Raw genomic sequence first — 18,335 nt, 5'->3', positions numbered from 1 at the left:
GCTCCACACCTCCTCATCCCTTCCCAGCCTTTCTCTGCCGCTGCCAAGGCCCAGCCCCACATGAGGCACTGGCTCTGAGGGGCAGGCAGAGGGCAGGGCTGCCCTGGATAGGAAGAAAGGGGGAGCGGAGAACAAAGAAGTCTTGGGTTTTTTTAATTTAAAAATGCTTTGTACGTCAACATCTAATCTTGCCCCTTTCTAAAATTTATTTATTGGAGTGTGTTTTTCTTGTCAACCTACCAAAGAATAAAATCAAACCAGGATTGATGAGTTTTCTGCGGGCGGTGGAGGGTGGGGGTGTGCTGGTGAAGTGGGGGGGGGGGGTTATGCAATCAATGGGTTATAGCTCCAGCTCCACAGTTGCAGGCAGTGATGCATCTGACTTGCTGGATGTCACAGGAACAGGGGCAAACAAAGGCGTCGTGACACCCGGGGCGCCAACCTGCTATGTACGGCGCATGTGCGGCGTCGCACGCATGCGCTGTACGTAGTGGTGCAGAACATGCGCTGCACATAGCGGTTTGTCGGCAGCGCCGTTCCAGCGTCGTACGGACGGTGCCGGGATCCTCTGCTTGCGGCTGTAGTGGCGATGGAGGGATCCCACCACTTTCCGTACGGCGCTCGAGTGGCGCCACCGGCAAACTGTTATGTACAGCGCATGTGCGGTGTTGTTACGTGCGATGCCGCACATGCATTGTACACAGCGGTTTGCCGCCTGTGCCAAGATCCTCTGCTCATGGCTGCAGCTGCGGAGGATCCTCTACATGCAGCTGCGGCGGCACGATGGCTGCTCACGCCGCCGCAAGCCCTCGCGGGGTGCCTTGTCACCCCCCCAGACATGGCACCCAGGGCGCACTACTCTCCCCATTGCCACGCCACTGCACCAGAAGGGAGAATGCCCTTATGCTTGAGTCCTGACTCCTGTTTGCTGGCTTTGTGGGAACGTTCAGGGAGGCAGGAGAGGATATATTGTTTAATGATATCCTTCCTAACTTGTGTTAGCAAGTTCTATAGCTTAGCAGAGTTTAAACATTCCCCTTTAAACACACTGCAGTTAGCTTGTTGCAGGCTCGTCTGAGCCTCTCAATATAAGATTCCTGGTAAGATCCCTTCTTGTCCCTATTAAAAAGAATAGACACGGCAATCTTATTAAACACAATATAAAAGTAGTTTACTCACAATCATTCAGTTCACAGTTGGATCCCTGAAGGCAGACTTAGGTTACAAAAGTATACGAACGTGTGGAACTATCCCATAAGGGAATTAGTCCCAAGTGAGTGATAACAGGCAGTCACTTCTGCTAACATGTAGAAAAACAAAATGGAGAAGAGAGAGGAGCTAAAGAAGATGGTGTACTCCTCTTCCCCAGATTAGGCCTCACACACACAGGCCTCTAGTCACATGCAGAGGAAATTTGTCCCAGCTCAGGAGGAAACAGGAAGTTAGACTCCTGGCTGGTACAAAGCATCCACTAGCATGTCCATTCTAGGAATGTGGTATAGGTAAAGGGACCCTTGACCATTAGGTCCAGTCGTGGCCGACTCTAGGGTTGCAGCGTTCATCTCGCTTTATTGGCCGAGGAAGCCGACGTACAGCTTCCGGGTCATGTGGCCAGCATGACTAAGCCGCTTCTGGCGAACCAGAGCAGCACACGGAAACGCCGTTTACCTTCCCGCCGGAGCGGTACCTACTTATCTACTTGCCCTTTGACGTGCTTTCGAACTGCTAGGTTGGCAGGAGCAGGGACCAAGCAACAGGAGCTCACCCCGTCACGGGGATTCGAACCACCAACCTTCTGATCGGCAGGTTCTAGGCTCTGTGGTTTAACCCACAGCACCACCCGCGTCCCATAGGAATGTTGTACTTGATTGCTATGTGTTTCACATCCCTCAGGTTTCTCCCAGGAACCTGGTTGGCCAATGTGAAGAAAGGATGCTGGTGAGGAGGAATGAATGGATGTCCCCTCAAAGTATCTGCTTTATATACATTATTTACACAATGGGCTGCACATGATTAGCTAATTCCGGAATTCTACTGTAAGCCAATCAGGTTGTGGATTCACTTCTATCTGGAGCATGATTGGGTGGTTCCTGCCAACCAATCATACTGCTGCATTGTTCTAGGACCAATCAGACTGCTGCATTCTGAATCCTATTGTTCTAGGACCAGTCAGACTGCTGCAGTTTGGATCCTATTGTTCTAGGACCAGTCAGACTGCTGCAGTTTGGATCCTATTCAACTCAGTACATAACACCCTCCCTTCCACAAGGATGGCCTGAACTTTGCTCAAAAGGAGCTGCCAGCATTGTGTCCCACCCCTTTCCTGAGGAAGGTTGATGTTTGCTAGATGAGGCTTTGCTTTCACTTTCACTCCAGGAGAAGGTGAGAAGAAAAGCTGACGAACCAGCTCCAAGATGGTGAGTGGGGTGCAGAGAAAGGGCATGTCAGAGGGGGAACCACACTTTCTTCATGGGGGAGTGGGGGGTGCATCTGGTTCAGCCTTAACATGTGCTGTTGATCCCCAGCACTGAGCTGTTGCTCTATCCTCATCAGGAAAAGCGACAGCATCTTTCTTGATATGTGATGCAGTCCACTCCTAAGGAAAGGATCGGCTCTTAACGGCCTCGTTTTAGCTGGCACATCCCCTATTTAATGCCCCTTTCCTTAGCAGAGCACTGCCCCTGTTTTGCCTTGTGGGAAAATCATGTTGAGGACTTCTCAAAAGTTTTGTGAATCTGTGTAAGATAGAATATTCCTCTCCATCCCATGTTCCGTGACATCACCTACATGGTTGAAAGTTTGGCTACTCTGAAGTAAGTCCCATTGTTAAATGGGGCTTGCAGGGTATGGGAAAGCAGCCTAAAGATGTTTGGGGAAGGTAGAAGAGCCTTTGCTCTCAGGAAGTCAGGTGAGCAGAAGGCAGATTGAGATCTCTCAGGAGTTATTTGTCACAAATTGGCAAGTGTTTACGACTCTAGTTTTCTAACAGGATCTTTTCTAACTGAAAAGCTTACCTGACCCCAAGTTAGGTTGCTGAAAAAGGACACAGGGGTTTGGGGGTGGAGAACTAGGAGTGGGTTTTGGGCAAAAATACTTTTGATCTTGGTCCTGGTACTGATCATAACTTCCTTAGCCGAGAATGTGCTCTGAGGTTTACCGTTCCTTAATTTTTAGTACTGAGTCTTCTATGTTTTATGTGTTTAATATGTCTGGATTACCTATGTTTTATAGATTCCCCCCTCTCTTTTATGATTTTTATTGTCTAAATTATGCCAATAAAGGATGAATGAATGAATACTCAATACACCTTTCCCCCGTCAAAGAATTCTGGGCATTCTGGCATTACCCCTCAGAGAGTTATGATTCCTATCCTTTGAATTTAACAATGTAGCAAAATAATATGCACAAGAGTACTGGGGCAATGCGGAAATAAAAACACACATATGAAAATAATATACAGAAACGTGTTGTATCAGGGGAAATCGATTTGGAAAAATATGTGTATGAGGTGCGACTGCATGAGAACGTGTTATACGGTATATTACAAGAAATGCACACCAAAGTGCTGATTTAGTTTTCATAGGGGCTTTGAGGAAAGAAAGTGCACCTGATGTGGGAGTGTGGAGAGCTATGCTTAGGATTGGAGAAATAAGAAATTGAGAAAAACCAAAATGGACAGACTGGCCCATCTCTCCCTTCCACAAGGATGTTCTCCCTGTGGCCTGAACTTTGCTCAAAAGACAGACTTTGCTCAAAAGACAGACTGGCCCATCCCTCCCTTCCACAAGGATGGCCTGAACTTTGCTCAAAAGGAGCTGTCAGCTTTGTGTCCCACTCCTTTCCTGAGGAAGGTTGATGTTTGATAGATGAGGCTTTGCTTTCACTTTCACGCCAGGAGAATGTGAGACGAAAGTTGATGAACCAGCTCCAAGATGGCGGGCGGGGTGCAGAGATAGTGCATTTCAGAGGGGGAACAACACTTTCTTTATGGGGGAGAGTGGTGGTGCTCCTGGCTCAGCCTTATCATGTGGTGTCTAAATTATGCCAATAAAAGATGATGGAATGAATATTAGTATATAAATGCAGTTTATTTTTGAATTATGGTGCTGGAGGAGACTCTTGAGAGTCCCATGGACTGCAAGAAGATCAAACCTATCCATTCTGAAGGAAATCGGCCCTGAGTGCTCACTGGAAGGACAGATCCTGAAGCTGAGGCTCCAAGACTTTGGCCAGCTCATGAGAAGAGAAGACTCCCTGGAAAAGACCCTGATGTTGGGAAAGATGGAGGGCACAAGGAGAAGGGGATGACAGAGGATGAGATGGCTGGACAGTGTTCTTGAAGCTACCAGCATAAGTTTGACCAAACTGCGGGAGGCAGTGGAAGACAGGAGTGCCTGGCGTGCTCTGGTCCAGGGGGTCACGAAGAGTTGGACACGACTAAACAACAACAACAACAACAAATGCAGTTTATACTAGCACAGAATATGGGGGTAGACTCTCAAAACCTGAGCTGGGGCTCTGTGCAGTGCTGTCGTCTCCACCCAGGGCCCAGAGAGTTATGATTCTCAGCAACCCCTGACAAAGTACAATGAGGTGAGGAGAGAATGTGCTTCAAATGTGCTTTAAAACTATAGCATGTATGCAGCCGATATAAACAGTTTCCATTAAAATGTGAGTTTTCTTCATGACGGTTGGGATGATTTTGAGGCTGAGTTTGAGGCTATTGGATCGAGAATGTGATGAGCTTATTTTTTGCACTTTCCTCCCCACTCCACAGAGTTTACCCACTGCTGCTGCTTGGACCAATATTGAAGGCCTCAGTGAGGGAAAGAGATTTTTCATCCAAGGCTTTGTCGGACCGTACACGAAAAGGTTTGTAAAGCCTGCTGGCCACGTTCGATTCCCTTTGTTTTTTGGGAGCTGTTCTGCCCCATCCATCTCTTCCTCTCCATCCTCCATCCCCATCCTCTCTTCTTTCTCTGTGACCAAAATCATGGATGTGGGGTGATGTATGCAGTCTGTCAGGGTAGTGAAGCTGCCATGTTCTGCTGCTGAATCTTCTTGAGTTCATTTAGGAATAATTTACAAAAATAGTACTCCATAAAGAAATGCTGATTTAAAATAAAATAAAAAAAAGTTTGAAAAGCGTTGTTGCTGATTTGAATGTGTTACTGTGGGGCTTATTTTGCCGCTTGATTTTGTTGCCATTTGTTGTTGCAATAGACCACCACAGTAAAGACACAACAAACAAAGAAAAGTATCACAGAACTGTAGAGTTGGAAGGGACCATGAGAGTCATCTAGTCTACCCCCTGCAATACAGGAATATTTGTTCAGTGTGAGGCTCAAATCCACAACCCTGAGATTAAGAGTCTCGTGGTCTACTGGCTGAGCTAAATAATCATTTTGAGGTATTCAGCGCACCCACACACACCCACACCCCTGAAAATGAATAACACCCCCTTGCACTGTCAGTTTGCCTTTCTTGGTGCAGAAAGTACAGTGGTACCTCGGGTTAAGTATTTAATTCGTTCCGGAGGTCCGTTCTTAACCTGAAACTGTTCTTAACCTGAAGCACCACTTTAGCTAATGGGGCCTCCTGCTGCTGCCGTGCCACCGGAGCACGATTTCTGTTCTCACCCTGAAGCAAAGTTCTTAACCTGAAGCACTATTTCTGGGTTAGCGGCGTCTGTAACCTGAAGCATATGTAACCTGAGGTACCACTGTATTGATCTGATGTGTAGAGATCTTTCCTATTTTAATTAATTCAAGAGGATTCTGAAAGCTTCTCTGTATGAAAGAAACAAGCAAGAAGGTTCATGATGTTTGAGTTATATCTTCAGAGAAGCTAGTACAGCTAGTTTAAACTGGTTCTCTTATCTCTTTCTGTGAAGGTCATGCTGACTCTTAAAGTAGGGCCAGAAGGAGTCTGGACTTCACTTTCTCTTTCTATCTCTTTTCCTTTTGGTGTGGTGTTCTGTATACCGTATAGTGTTAAGGTTTAGACTTATTATAAGTTATCGTACGTTTAAGTTAAGTCTGGTGCAACTGGATTTCTTAGGGACATTGTCAATCCTGAATGTATTGGATTTGTGACCATTATGCTTATCTGCCTTCAGCAGCAGTAAAGCTCTGCTGGGTGAAATATTAATAGCCTTTGGTCTATTTTTAGGGAATCCTGCAACGTGTTTAGATTTTTACTCTGTTAACTATATGTTATGTACTAAGCCTGGAGTACATTTCACTGTATATTGGGGTTCTGCTCTGGATCAATATTAAATAGAATTCTATGACATGCATATCACACACTGTAACTGTTAAGTTGTGGGCGAACATATCAGACGACACAGCGATTCTTCAAACAGCTCTTCTTTATTCTGAGGCCAGAACTGAACTAAACTGAAGGGCTCAGTCAGCCTGCTTATATAGAGCTCCAGTACCTTGATACTGTAACAACTTTCTAAAACTATCCAATCACTGAACGTAACTTTCAATCCTTCATTTGCATACAAACTATCCAATCACTGAATGTCACTTTCAATCCTTCATTTGCATAACTATCTACAGTATCCCCCTGCTGGCCCAGGGTGAGAACTTCAGTACATAACAGTAACTCTTCAATAAGCTATAAAGTGTTAAATATTACAACAGAACAGAAGCACACACACACACCAAGTTTCTTGGAACCTGGCTTGCATTTTCTCAGTGGCCAGAGCAAATCTTGAGACTTGGATGTTAATGAATATGTCTTCCCCTGGAATATATATACATACATATATATATATATATATATATATATATATATATATATATATTACTGGTTTTGCATTGTTATAGCTGAGAGCTAGTGAGCATCTTACCACAGAGGTGCATTGGACTGCCGGGGCACATGCACCGGAAGTCCTGATTCAAGTTGTTCCCTCAGCTCTCTGTTTTGTCAAGCGAGGAACCGGGAATCGGGGATAAGGATCTGGGAATGAACTTCAGCCTGTTATTCGTTGGAGGGTTAATTCAGAGCACTGGCAAGTACATGCCTTGATAGAATTATATTCATGCTTAAAAGACTCAGGGAGGATAATCAATGGGCATGCTATAGGTAAAGGTAAAGGGACCCCTGACCATTAGGTCCAGTCGTGACTGGCTCTGGGGTTGTGGCGCTCACCTCGCTTTATTGGCTGAGGGAGCCGGCGTACAGCTTCCGGGTCATGTGGCCGGCATGACTAAGCCACTTCTGGCTTAGTCCAGAGCAGCGCACAGAAACGCCGTTTACCTTCCCGCTGGAGCGGTACCTATTTATCTACTTGCACGTTGACGTGCTTTCGAACGGCTAGGTTGGCAGGAGCAGGGACCGAGCAATGGGAGCTCACCCTGTCGCGGGGATTCGAACCGCTGACCTTCTGATCGGCAAGTCCTAGGCTCTGTGGTTTAAACTTTGCTGTGGTGTTCCCACTTCCTTTTGCTGAGTCCCAGTTGTGCTCCCTCTGGTCAGCCTTCATGAATCCTGCCCTTTCCAAACCTTGCCTTTCTCTCTTGCTCCATTCTCCCCTCCACTTGGCCTTTTCTTTTTTCTTTTTTGGTTTGCATGTTTATTTATTTTTGTTTAAATAATACAGAAAAAAACCAAACAACAACAAAAAAGGAAAAAAAAGATTGAAAACAATCCAAAAACGTTGAAAACAAATGTTACATACTTATCATATAATACTCCCCCCCACCCGCAGCTTTCTTCCACCACAATTCGACTTCTTTGAATCTCTATTTCCGCTTTTATCTTTGCATTCTCCAAATTTATCATTCTTTGTATTTCTTTTATATCTTCTCTTTTCCAATTTATCTCTTCTCTTTTCCAATTCATGGATATACTTTACATTTTTATTCTAGGCATATTAGCATATCTTTCTTAGTACAAGATTTTAACATAAAATCTTTGAAACATTTCCATTCCTTTTTTAATTTTTGATTTGACTGATATCTTACGATTGAGGTTAGCTTTGCCAGTTCTAAATAATAATAATAATAATAATAATAATAATAATAATAATAATAATAATAATTTAATATTTATACCCCCGCCCATCTGGCTGGGCTTTCCCAGCCACTCTGGGCTGCTTCCAAAAAAATATTAAAATACTGTAATACATCAAACATTAAAAGCTTCCCTAAACAGGGCTGCCTTCAGATGTCTTTTAAAAGTCTGGTAGTTGTTGTTCTCTTTGACATCTGGTGGGAGGGCGTTCCACAAGGAGGGTGCCAATACCAAGAAGGCCCTCTGCCTGGTTCCCTGTAACTTAAATATTCATTTAATTTGCAAATCCACCCACCCCTCTTTTGAGGGCAAGATTTGAGATTTCTATTTAGAAGCAATCACTACCCTGGCTGCCGTAGTTGCATATAGAAAAATTCTTTTTTTTCACTTGCGGTATAGCTTTCCCTATCAAGCCTAGGAGATATGCCTCTGGCTTTCTAACAATTGCGATTTTCAACATTTTCTTTAATTCCTCATGTATTACTCCCCAAAATTTCTTAATCTCCTCACAACCCCACCACATGTGTATTGTTGTTCCTGCTTCTTTGTCCACTTGGCCTTTCCAGTTCCTTTCCCTCTGTGATCGGCTGCTCTCTCCTTCCTCACAGTGCGTCTACCCTTCTCACATTTCAGATTTGCAGTGAATTTCCTGTGCGCCAATGGCGACATCGCCTTCCACTTCAATCCGCGATTTGATACGCCAAAGCCGGTGGTCGTGTGCAACACGCAGATGAAAAGTGAAAAAACGCTCTTGGAGTTCTGGAAGAGTGACGAAGTCTTCTGGGGGAAAGAGGAAATTGCCCCCAGCATGCCTTTCAAGCAGAACAATTCTTTTGAGATGACCGTCAATCTTGAGAGTGGCTGCTATCAGGTGCGGTGGGACTGGGGCGGTGAGCCAGGTTACTCCATTTGATAGCAAGTAACCTGGAGTGTCAGCTGGAAGAGGAAAGGCTGAGGAGGAAATAATAATAATAATAATAATAATAATAATAATAATAATAATAATTTATTTTTTATACCCCGCCCATCTGGGCGGCTTCCAATCAAGTATTAAAAACAATACAGCATTAAATATTAAAAACTTCCCTAAACAGGGCTGCCTTCAGATGTCTTTTAAAGATAGGATAGCTGCTTATTTCCTTCACATCTGAAGGGAGGGCGTTCCACAGGGCAGGCGCCACTACCGAGAAGGCCCTCTGCCTGGTTCCCTGTAACCTCACTTCTCGCAATGAGGGAACCGCCAGAAGGCCCTCGGTGTTGGATCTCAGTGTCCGGGCATAACGATGGGGTTGGAGATGCTCCTTCAGGTATACAGGACCGAGGCCATTTAGGGCTTTAAAGATCAGCACCAACACTTTGAATTGTGCTCGGAAACGTACTGGGAACTATAGTGTTATATGGTCCCGACGGGCACTCCCAGTCACCAGTCTAGCTGCCGCATTCTGGATTAATTGCAATTTCCGGGCAGACTTCCGGGTCAGCGCCATCGATTAATGGCGGATTCCCTCTGAGTCTCGGAGGGACCAGCTCCGTGGGATCGGGTCTTACCGCTGTGGCAAAGTGCAGGCCCTTTAAAAATCACAGGCGGGGGAAGCCTGTGAATGTGGGGACTCGGCGGGCACCATTTGCGGCCCCCCCAATTTGCGAAGGGACCCTTTTAAGGGCTCCGGAGCGGGACGGGGTGAGCGGCGCGGTGCTGAGAGCTGACTGCTTCTTCCACGGAGTGAAGCCGCACAGCCGTTATCGGAGAGCGCTGACTTTTTCCTGGGACAATTGGACTCTGAAAACAACTACCCATGAGTAGGATTAAATTGGATTTAAAAGGAGTAAGAATAAGTTAATTCGACACCGAAGCGGGAAGGTATAAACAGGAAGTCTGCCTTCCCTTCTTGTAAACAGATTAAAGCAAAGAGACTGTAAAGTGGAAACTTGGAAAGACGTTTTGGAAAAAGACTTAAATCTTAACATCAGGAAAGCGGTCTCCCCTCCAGATTGCAGGAGAGGAGGGGGGAAAGTTTGAGGTGTATTTACCTGCAAAAACAAGAGGAAAAGGAAGCTAAAATCCGCTGCCTAAAACCTGGGAACGGACTGCCCCCAGACAAGGAAAGTCGCTCAGTGGAAAGCCTTTCGGTAAGCAGAGGACTTTTGACATAGCTCTGCAAAAAGAGATACAGTGTTTCTGGACTTCTGGTTTTAAAGTAACTGTCTAAGTGGACTGAAACTGTTGTTTTTAAGTGAATTGGGGGACTCATAAGGACTATATTTGTTTTTAAAAGTTGCAAGCTCCGGCTGTTACTGTGTCCCCCTAGAGGAGGATTGACATTGCTACAATAACAACTGGGTTACAGGAAAATTCCTTTTCAAAACAAACTTTCAACCGTGGGATCGACCTTGGATTCTCATGAGAGTGTTATGGCAGATGGGAGAGGAAAGTTAGAGCTGGCGTGGGAAAAAACTACTAGGTCTGGCAGACACTATCGGACAGACACTGCGCAGCAGCGAAGGGCTTCAACATCTGGAGCATCTGGAACATCAGGGGCTGCTCCTCCACAGGTCAAACCAAAAGTTATGTCGTCCGAAGACGTTTTGGCACATGCACTTGGAAAAATTAATGAATCCTTGGAAAATTTAGCTAAGCAGGTAGCTGAGACAAACAAGTAGCTGAAGCATCAGTTAAAATTGATCTGAATACTACAAGCATTAATAATTTGGGACAGAAGGTGAATACCAATACACAGTCTATTGAAAAATTATTACAGGAATCTGCTTCGACCAGAAAGATAGCTGAAGAAGCAAAAGATATTGCAACTACTACTCAAGAGAAGATACCACCAGTATATAAGCAATTGGAGGACCACGGTTTGACATTGTCCATGATTGAACTGAAAGAGAAACAAAGAAATTTAAGAATCAGGGCTGTACCAGAATGTGAGAAGGATAATCTGGCTGACTTTCTTACACAGGAATTTTTGGCAACAGGACTTGGGGAAGGAAGAATTTAAGATAGTGAGTTTAGACTTGGAAGAGGACTTGGAAGTTTAGACTTGGAAAAGGACAAAGGAGGAACAAGGTGAGGGACTGCTTGATTACTCTTTGAACAAAAGAGGAGAGAGACAAAATTTTGAACCTGCACTATCAAAGGACTTTGGAAATTGACGACTCAAGTGTGGAGATATTTAAGGATATTCCAAAACATCTTTTGGACTTAAGGCTTAACTACGGAGATCTAGTTGCCCTGTTGAGAAGAAATAGAATTCTCTTTAGGTGGGAATTTCCCCAAGGCCTATCCTTTAAATATAAAGGAAGAAAGATAAAAATAAGATCAGTTAACGACAAAGACAGGTTTCTGAAAGACCATGAAGAAGATCTACAGAAAGAAGCGGAATCCGGAGAAGAGCCAAGAGCACTGGAAAAAGGAATACTAGATATAGCAAACCTATCTTTTGGATTGCACGGTCCAGAGAAAGAGACACCATTGACAGAACAAGAACAGACACTTGGTGCAGTCGGAGGCAAAGCGAAGTAACCCCATCATGGCTCTGCAACTTTTAAGTTGGAATTGTAACGGTCTTAACTCTCCTCGGAAGAGAAAAAGTGTTTTTCATTTACTAAAAAAGGAACAATTGGACTTGATTTGTCTACAAGAAACTCATGTAACAAGGTTACACAGGAAACTACTTATCAATAAGAGATTGGGACAGGAGTTTATTTCATCTGACAAAGTTAAAAAAAGAGGAGTTGTGATATATGCAAAGGAGAGACTATTACTGAAATTAATTTTCAAAGATGAACAAGGAAGATTCCTGGCAATTGAAATTCAAGTTCAAGGAGAGAAATTTCTGATTGTAGGAATTTATGCACCAAATGAGGGGAAATCTGATTTTTTTAAAAAGTTGCATGAGACCTTATTGGACTATTTGGATTACAATCTGATTCTGATGGGGGACATGAATGGAGTAGTATCTACAAACATGGACAAGGCACAAAGACAGGTAGTTACCAAGGATGGTAGACTACCAAAAACTTTTTTTGAGATGACAGACAATATGGACTTAGTGGACATTTGGAGAACAAAGAACCCCTTGGGAAGAGAGGGAACCTTCTTTTCTGAAGCCAAGATGACATGGACTAGAATTGACCAAATATGGGTAACTAGAGGAATGGCACCAAAGATAAAGAAAGTGGAAATCTGCCCAAAAACTTGCTCCGACCATAACGCTGTAAGGATGGAGATGAAGCAAATATCAACTGGCTCCTTCAGATGGAGGATGAATGACACCTTATTTAGAGATGAAGAAGTGTATAAAAAGGCCCAAAAAACTTTGAGAGATTATTTTGAAATAAATATGAATACTAATGTAGAAAAAAGAGTAATCTGGGACGCAAGCAGAGCTGTTATGAGAGGGTTTTTGATACAACAGAATGCAATAAAGAAGAGAAGTCAAAATGAGAAGAAAGATAAAATTTTGGAGAAAATAAAAGAAAGTGAGAAGAAATTGAGAGCAAAACCAAAGTCGCAGGTGGACGTGCCCAAGAATTAAGGCTTTCTGGGAAATGATCTATAATGAAATGAAAAAGGTATTTAAATATACCTTCCTGAAGAAACCAGAGGCCTTCCTTCTGGGCATTGTCGGCCAATTGGTGCCAAAGAAGGACAGAACTTTTTTATGTACGCTACAACAGCAGCAAGAATACTCATTGCAAAGTATTGGAAGACGCAAGATCTACCCACTTTGGAAGAATGGCAGACGAAGGTGATGGACTATATGGGATTGGCAGAAATGACTGGCAGAATCCGAGACCAGGGAGAAGAGTCGGTGGAAGAAGATTGGAAGAAATTCAAAGACTATCTACAGAAATATTGTAAAATTAATGAATGTTAGAATGATGTTGGATAGAAATTAAGTGGTTTCCAGCTGTAATGTTTTAAGAGAATATGAAAAAAGGGTTATAAATAGGTAAAAACTTAATGGTAAGGATTTGCTGAACCAACAATTTGAAGTGGAATACAAAAAAGGGAGGTATGAGGAGGTCTGGGAAACAAGCTAAAGGAAAATAAGCAATGGAAAATCTGTGTGTTTTTAACTATTTTTATTTTGTATTTTTGTTATTTTTTCATTTTTATTGTAATACTTTAAAAAATCTTAATAAATATCTTATAAAAAAAATTTGCAATTTCCGGGTCACCTTCAAAGGTAGCCCCACATAGAGTGCATTGCAGTAGTCCAAGCGGGAGATAACTAGAGCATGCACCACTTTGGCAAGACAGTCCACAGGCAGGTAGGGTCTCAGCCTGTGTACCAGATGGAGCTGGTAGACAGCCGCCCTGGACACAGAATTAACCTGCACCTCCATGGACAGCTATGAGTCCAAAATGACTCCCAGGCTGCGCACCTGGTTCTTAGGGGCACAGTTACTCCATTCAGGACCAGGGAGTCCCCCACACCCACCCGCCCGCTGTCCCCCCAAAACAGTACTTCTGTCTTGTCAGGATTCAACCTCAATCTGCTAGCCACCATCCATCCTCCAACCAGGCACTCACACAGGACCTTCACCGTCTTCACTGGTATTGATTTAAAAGAGAGGTAGAGCTGGGTATCATCTGCATACTGATGAACACCCAGCCCAAACCCCCTGATGATCTCTCCCAGCGGCTTCATATAGATATTAAAAAGCACAGGGGAGAGGACGGAACCCTGAGGCACCCCAGAAGTGAGAGCCCAGGGGTCTAAACACTCATCCCCCAACACCACTTTCTGGACATGGCCCAGGAGGAAGGAGCGGAACCACCGTATAACAGTGCCCCCAGCTCCCAGCCCCTCTAGACGGTCCAGAAGGATGTTATGGTCGATGGTGTCAAAGGCCGTTGAGAGATCCAGCAGAACTAGGAAACAGCTCTCACCTTTGTCCCTAGCCCGCCGGAGATCATCAACCAGTGCGGCCAAGGCAGTCTCAGTCCCGTGATGGGGCCTGAATCCCGACTGGATCCAAATGGTCCGCTTCTTCCAGGCGTGCCTGGAGTTGTTCAGCAACCACTCGCTCAATCACCTTGCCCAAGAATGGAAGATTTGAGACTGGGCGATAGTTGGTCATCGTGGCCGCATCTAAAGATGGTTTTTTAAGAAGCTATATCCCACAAGAACTCACATTGTATTACGCCTGGTAGTCTTTAAAACACCTGAAGCCTTCTTCTTGTACCTGCCAGCTGGTAACTGAATGAGGGAATGCTTGTTTCATTTTTCCTGTAGGTGTATGTCAATGGAAATCGCTTTTTGGAGTACAAGCACCGTGTTCCCCTCAAAGAAATCCAGACCTTGGAGGTCAAAGGTCATGTCTCAGTGAAGCGCTTTGAATTTTCTGAGATTAAAGTGAGTTGGTTTTTCTCGTCTTTCGTCCTTAGCTTAAACTTGCCAGTGTGGTTTATGGGGCATCTAACCTGGGAAACGGCCATTTGTCAAAGAGATGAGGCTCCTCAAAAATAATTTGAGGAGGCCCTCACCTTTTTACCTGCAAAATTCTGGACGGGATATTAATGATTTCTGGGAGAATGCCTGATTTCTGCTTTTAAGTGATTCAGCACAGAGTTGGAAAAGATGGATGAGACTGCATAGCAGTTTCAGGTCTCTGAGGATGAAAAGCTGAAACAAGAAAACTGTTATGATGCAAGTGGCTGGATTTCTAAAGCTTAGTCCCCACTATCTGAAGCCATGCACTTTTCAACATCTGCTCTCATCCCCTGGTATCTATATTTTTGTGTTCCAGGCTCCACCCCCTTACAGCCCGCCTGATTCCGGTGACCCCACATATAACAAAGTAAGTCAGTCCCTTGTGTTTCTTTGTACTTCTCTCCCAATAATGGATGGAACTGGTAAAGATTTTTCAGTAAGCTCAATTCTGCACATCAGTTTATAATTTTTTTAAAAAAAGTCCTCATGAAGATTCATTAGCAGTTTAATTGAATTTATTGTGATATGCATATGTGTGTACAATTCTGTACTTCCGCTAATAGAATGCACATTCTTGTGTTGTTGTTTTTAAAAATATACTACAGTGGTGCCTCGCAAGACGAAATTAATCCGTTCCGTGAGTCTCTTCGTCTTGCAGATTTTTCGTCTTGCGAAGCACGGCTATTAGCGGCTTAGCGGCTATTAACGGCTTAGCGGCTTAGCGGCTATTAACGGCTTAGCGGCTTTAAGAAAAAGGAAACAAACTCGCAAGAACTCGCAAGACGTTTCTGTTACGAAAAAGGAGCAATGCTGCTGAGTGCTCCAGATGGCTGGAAAGCCAAACAGGATGTTGATGTTATGGGACTGTACCGTGGGAACAAGGGACAGTCTATTATGTGCACTGAGCACCAGATGTTAGCTCAGAGTGTCACATGACCCTGTACTGGAAGTACATGGGAGGAGTTTTTCTCTCTCTGCTGTTGCTGCTGAAGACAGTGCAGACATGTTTTCTCTGCACTGCTGGAAAGACAGAAATAAAGGCATGTAAATACATTTCTGTCTGTCTCTCTCCCCTCCCTGGGGATGGGGGAGGAAAGGTGTGTTCTTCTCACGTTTGAAGAAGGATCGCCGGGATCTCGCCTTGTCGTGCCGGGAGTCGCTGACGGGGGAGATCAACAAGGAATCCAAGCCGGGCACCTGGAGAGTGGCCAAATTCCTCTGATTGATATGGCTGAGATTCCGACAGTTTCGTCTTGCGAAGCAAGCCCATAGGGAAATTCGTCTTGCGGAACGACTCAAAAAACGGAAAACTCTTTCGTCTTGCGCGTTTTTCGTCTTGCGAGGCATTCGTCTTGCGAGCTACCACTGTATATGCATCTTTGTACACATTATTTGGCTTTGAAAATGCACTGCAATATTTGGAAAAGTGACGTTCAAAGGATGTCTGTGTTTTGGTTTGCGTACTGTTTAGGAAACTGTGAATTAGGGAGGTTCACTTCAAACTGAATCAGATTTCTCCCCCATGTATCCTAACTGAGATTGCACCTCTGCCTTCCATCTTAACACAGCCTGTAGACCTTTGGGCTTTACCATGATGTCCAAAGGCATGTTGTTGTTGTTGTTGTTTAGTTGTTTAGTCGTGTCCGACTCTTCGTGACCCCCTGGACCAGAGCACGCCAGGCACTCCTGTCTTCCACTGCCTCCCGCAGTTTGGTCAAACTCATGCTGGTATCTTCGAGAACAGCATCCAACCATCTCGTCCTCTGTCATCCCCTTCTCCTTGTGCCCTCCATCTTCCCCAACATCAGGGTCTTTTCCAGGGAGCTTCTCTTCTCATGAGGTGGCCAAAGTATTGGAGCCTCAGCTTCAGGATCTGTCCTTCCAGTGAGCACTCAGTGCTGATTTCCTTCAGAATGGAGAGGTTTGATCTTCTTGTAGTCCATGGGACTCTCAAGAGCCTCCTCCAGCACCATAATTCAAAAGCATCCATTCTTCGGCGATCAACCTTCTTTATGGTCCAGCTGTCACTTCCATACCTCACTACTGGGAAAACCATAGCTTTAAGTATATGGAACTTTGTTGGCAAGGTGATGTCTCTGCTTTTTAAGATGCTGTCTAGGTTTGTCATTGCCAAAGGCATATTTTCCACTAAAAGGTCACTGCCTCTGCTGGCTAACAAAAGTTTAGGATTTTTGGGTTTGTTCAGAGCAATTTTCCTTCAAAAAACATTGCTTTTACTCAAGTTTTAGTGCTATATGTATTGAGCACTGCAACAGCAATAAGCAGTCACCCTAGCCTCCTTATGATTGGACAAGCTTTGACCCCGTTTCCTTTATGGCAGTCTTCCATAAGCTCACCTAGGTTGGTGATAACCTGGCATTGACTTCATTCTGTGCTTTTCTTTTCTTTTGTCTCTGCCACTCAGCAGGAAGAGTAGCATGCCCCAGAAGCAAAGTCAACCAAATAGTGAAGACCCAAGATGAGCCTGCGTGATCCTTTGGAAAACGGAAGCCCTGGCTGGTTGGGTAAAGGGTTGGGTGCTCTTTTCCTGACCTCACTGAGGATAGAGTTCAGCTGTTATGTGTGGAATGAAGCAAAATTAAGTAGTCTCATAAAAACCAGTAGTTAGCTAAATATTTGCATGTTTTCTATATACTGTACTTTGTTATTGTTGGCTGTTGTGAGGGCAGTGGGGGATTGCAAAACGACAAGGCTTGGGGAATAAACATTGTAAACACAAGTAAACTCAAGGCCCTTCAATAGTCACCACCAATGCTTTGTTACCAGCAGATCCTGTTAGCCGTCCTCAATACATTTCCTGGAAATCCTTTGTTAGGCAAATGTTTGCAAACAAATCCACGATTTCCATTGATGCCTTTGGGAATCGGTTATCTCTGTCCCCTCCTGCCATGGTTTGTTCCTAAAATGGCTGCAGCCAACCAGCTAAAGGGAAGCAAAGCAAAAAACAGATTTGTCCAATCTCTCTCCCCACTCCCTTTCCCCACCGTTTCTGTCCGAAAATGGCTGCCACTGACCAGCCAAGCACAAGTGAGGAAGTGGGCAAACGCCGGCTCTTTGGATATGTGAATCTGTGGGGTATATAGCGAGGTTTGGGCATGATTATTTATGTTTGGATAAATGAACCTGCAGATAGTGAGCAGGTGGACAGCAGGACCTGCATGTACTTTATGCTGCTTGTGTTTATGCTGGCTTTTAGGTTTTAGGTTTTAGGTTTTTTGTGCTGACTGGTAATTCCATTTTTTATTTTCTTCTGCTTTAATTTGTCATGTTAATAACTTTGTTAACCACCTGCAAAGGTGGTATAGAACTGAAACAAACAAGCTTGGAAATTTGAAATATATAAATAAAAGTGCTATATAAATAACAGAAAAGCGAAAGGTGCGATCCTTTAGGAATTATTGCATTACTTTTATGTGATTTCTCTAAAATGCACGTTACATTAGGGGCAATCCTCCTTTTGCCCAGGCACAACCAGGAGCACACTTTAAGACTGCCACTTGTGCATTGGCAGCTGTAAGGGTTCCAAGCGGTTGCTCGAGAGCAAGCAGGCAATTACCTGCCTACTCGGTAGTAAAGCCTTGCTTTAGCTGCAAAAATAAACTTTATCTGTCCAGAGCGCCACTCTATCGTGGCTGGCTCATTCACTGGCAGTATCCGTGAGTGGGCGGTTCTTAAACTTTCCCCAGCAAAGCAATTTCTTGACGCCCAGTCTGCGCCTCCCCTCTCTGCGCGGAAGCTTACTGCGCAAGGAGGGCGTGGGTAACGGAGGACCCCTCTCCTCCCCGCTTTGCCCAGACAAGGTGTCCTGGTACCGCCTCGCCTCCTCCGAGCCCTGCAGCTCCT

The 18,335-nt window shown here is 44.5% G+C and overlaps 1 protein-coding gene across 2 annotated transcripts; it reads left to right on the top strand.

The window, feature by feature from the left end:
- The first annotated feature begins 2,306 nt into the window (after window positions 1-2,306).
- LOC310769074 (galectin-5-like) lies at window positions 2,307-17,863 on the top strand. 2 transcript variants are annotated; one of them, XM_083628160.1, is made up of 6 exons: window positions 2,307-2,417; window positions 4,778-4,872; window positions 8,659-8,896; window positions 14,274-14,393; window positions 14,788-14,838; window positions 16,900-17,863. In XM_083628160.1, the coding sequence occupies exons 1-6, from the start codon at window positions 2,415-2,417 to the stop codon at window positions 16,906-16,908; spliced, it is 516 nt and encodes a 171-aa protein (XP_083484286.1). In that variant the 5' UTR covers window positions 2,307-2,414; the 3' UTR covers window positions 16,909-17,863. The 2 variants fall into 2 exon arrangements, with proteins under 2 accessions (XP_083484286.1, XP_083484285.1); XM_083628159.1 differs by having other exon boundaries at window positions 2,308-2,417; window positions 16,897-17,863.
- Window positions 17,864-18,335: the final 472 nt, after the last annotated feature.

This window comes from Podarcis filfolensis (assembly GCF_964270895.1).
Source record: "Podarcis filfolensis genome assembly, chromosome: 8".
NCBI lineage: Eukaryota > Metazoa > Chordata > Lepidosauria > Squamata > Lacertidae > Podarcis > Podarcis filfolensis.
The sequence above is the reverse complement of the archived record's forward strand: the minus strand, read 5'-3'. Positions and strand labels throughout refer to the sequence as shown.

Excerpts from the sequence above, each read along its gene's own strand:
- LOC310769074 (XM_083628159.1), top strand. Across the intron at positions 4,873-8,658 it reads GTCGGACCGTACACGAAAAG|ATTTGCAGTGAATTTCCTGT; the intron begins GTTTGTAAAGCC and ends CTCACATTTCAG. Across the intron at positions 8,897-14,273 it reads TTGAGAGTGGCTGCTATCAG|GTGTATGTCAATGGAAATCG; the intron begins GTGCGGTGGGAC and ends TTTTTCCTGTAG.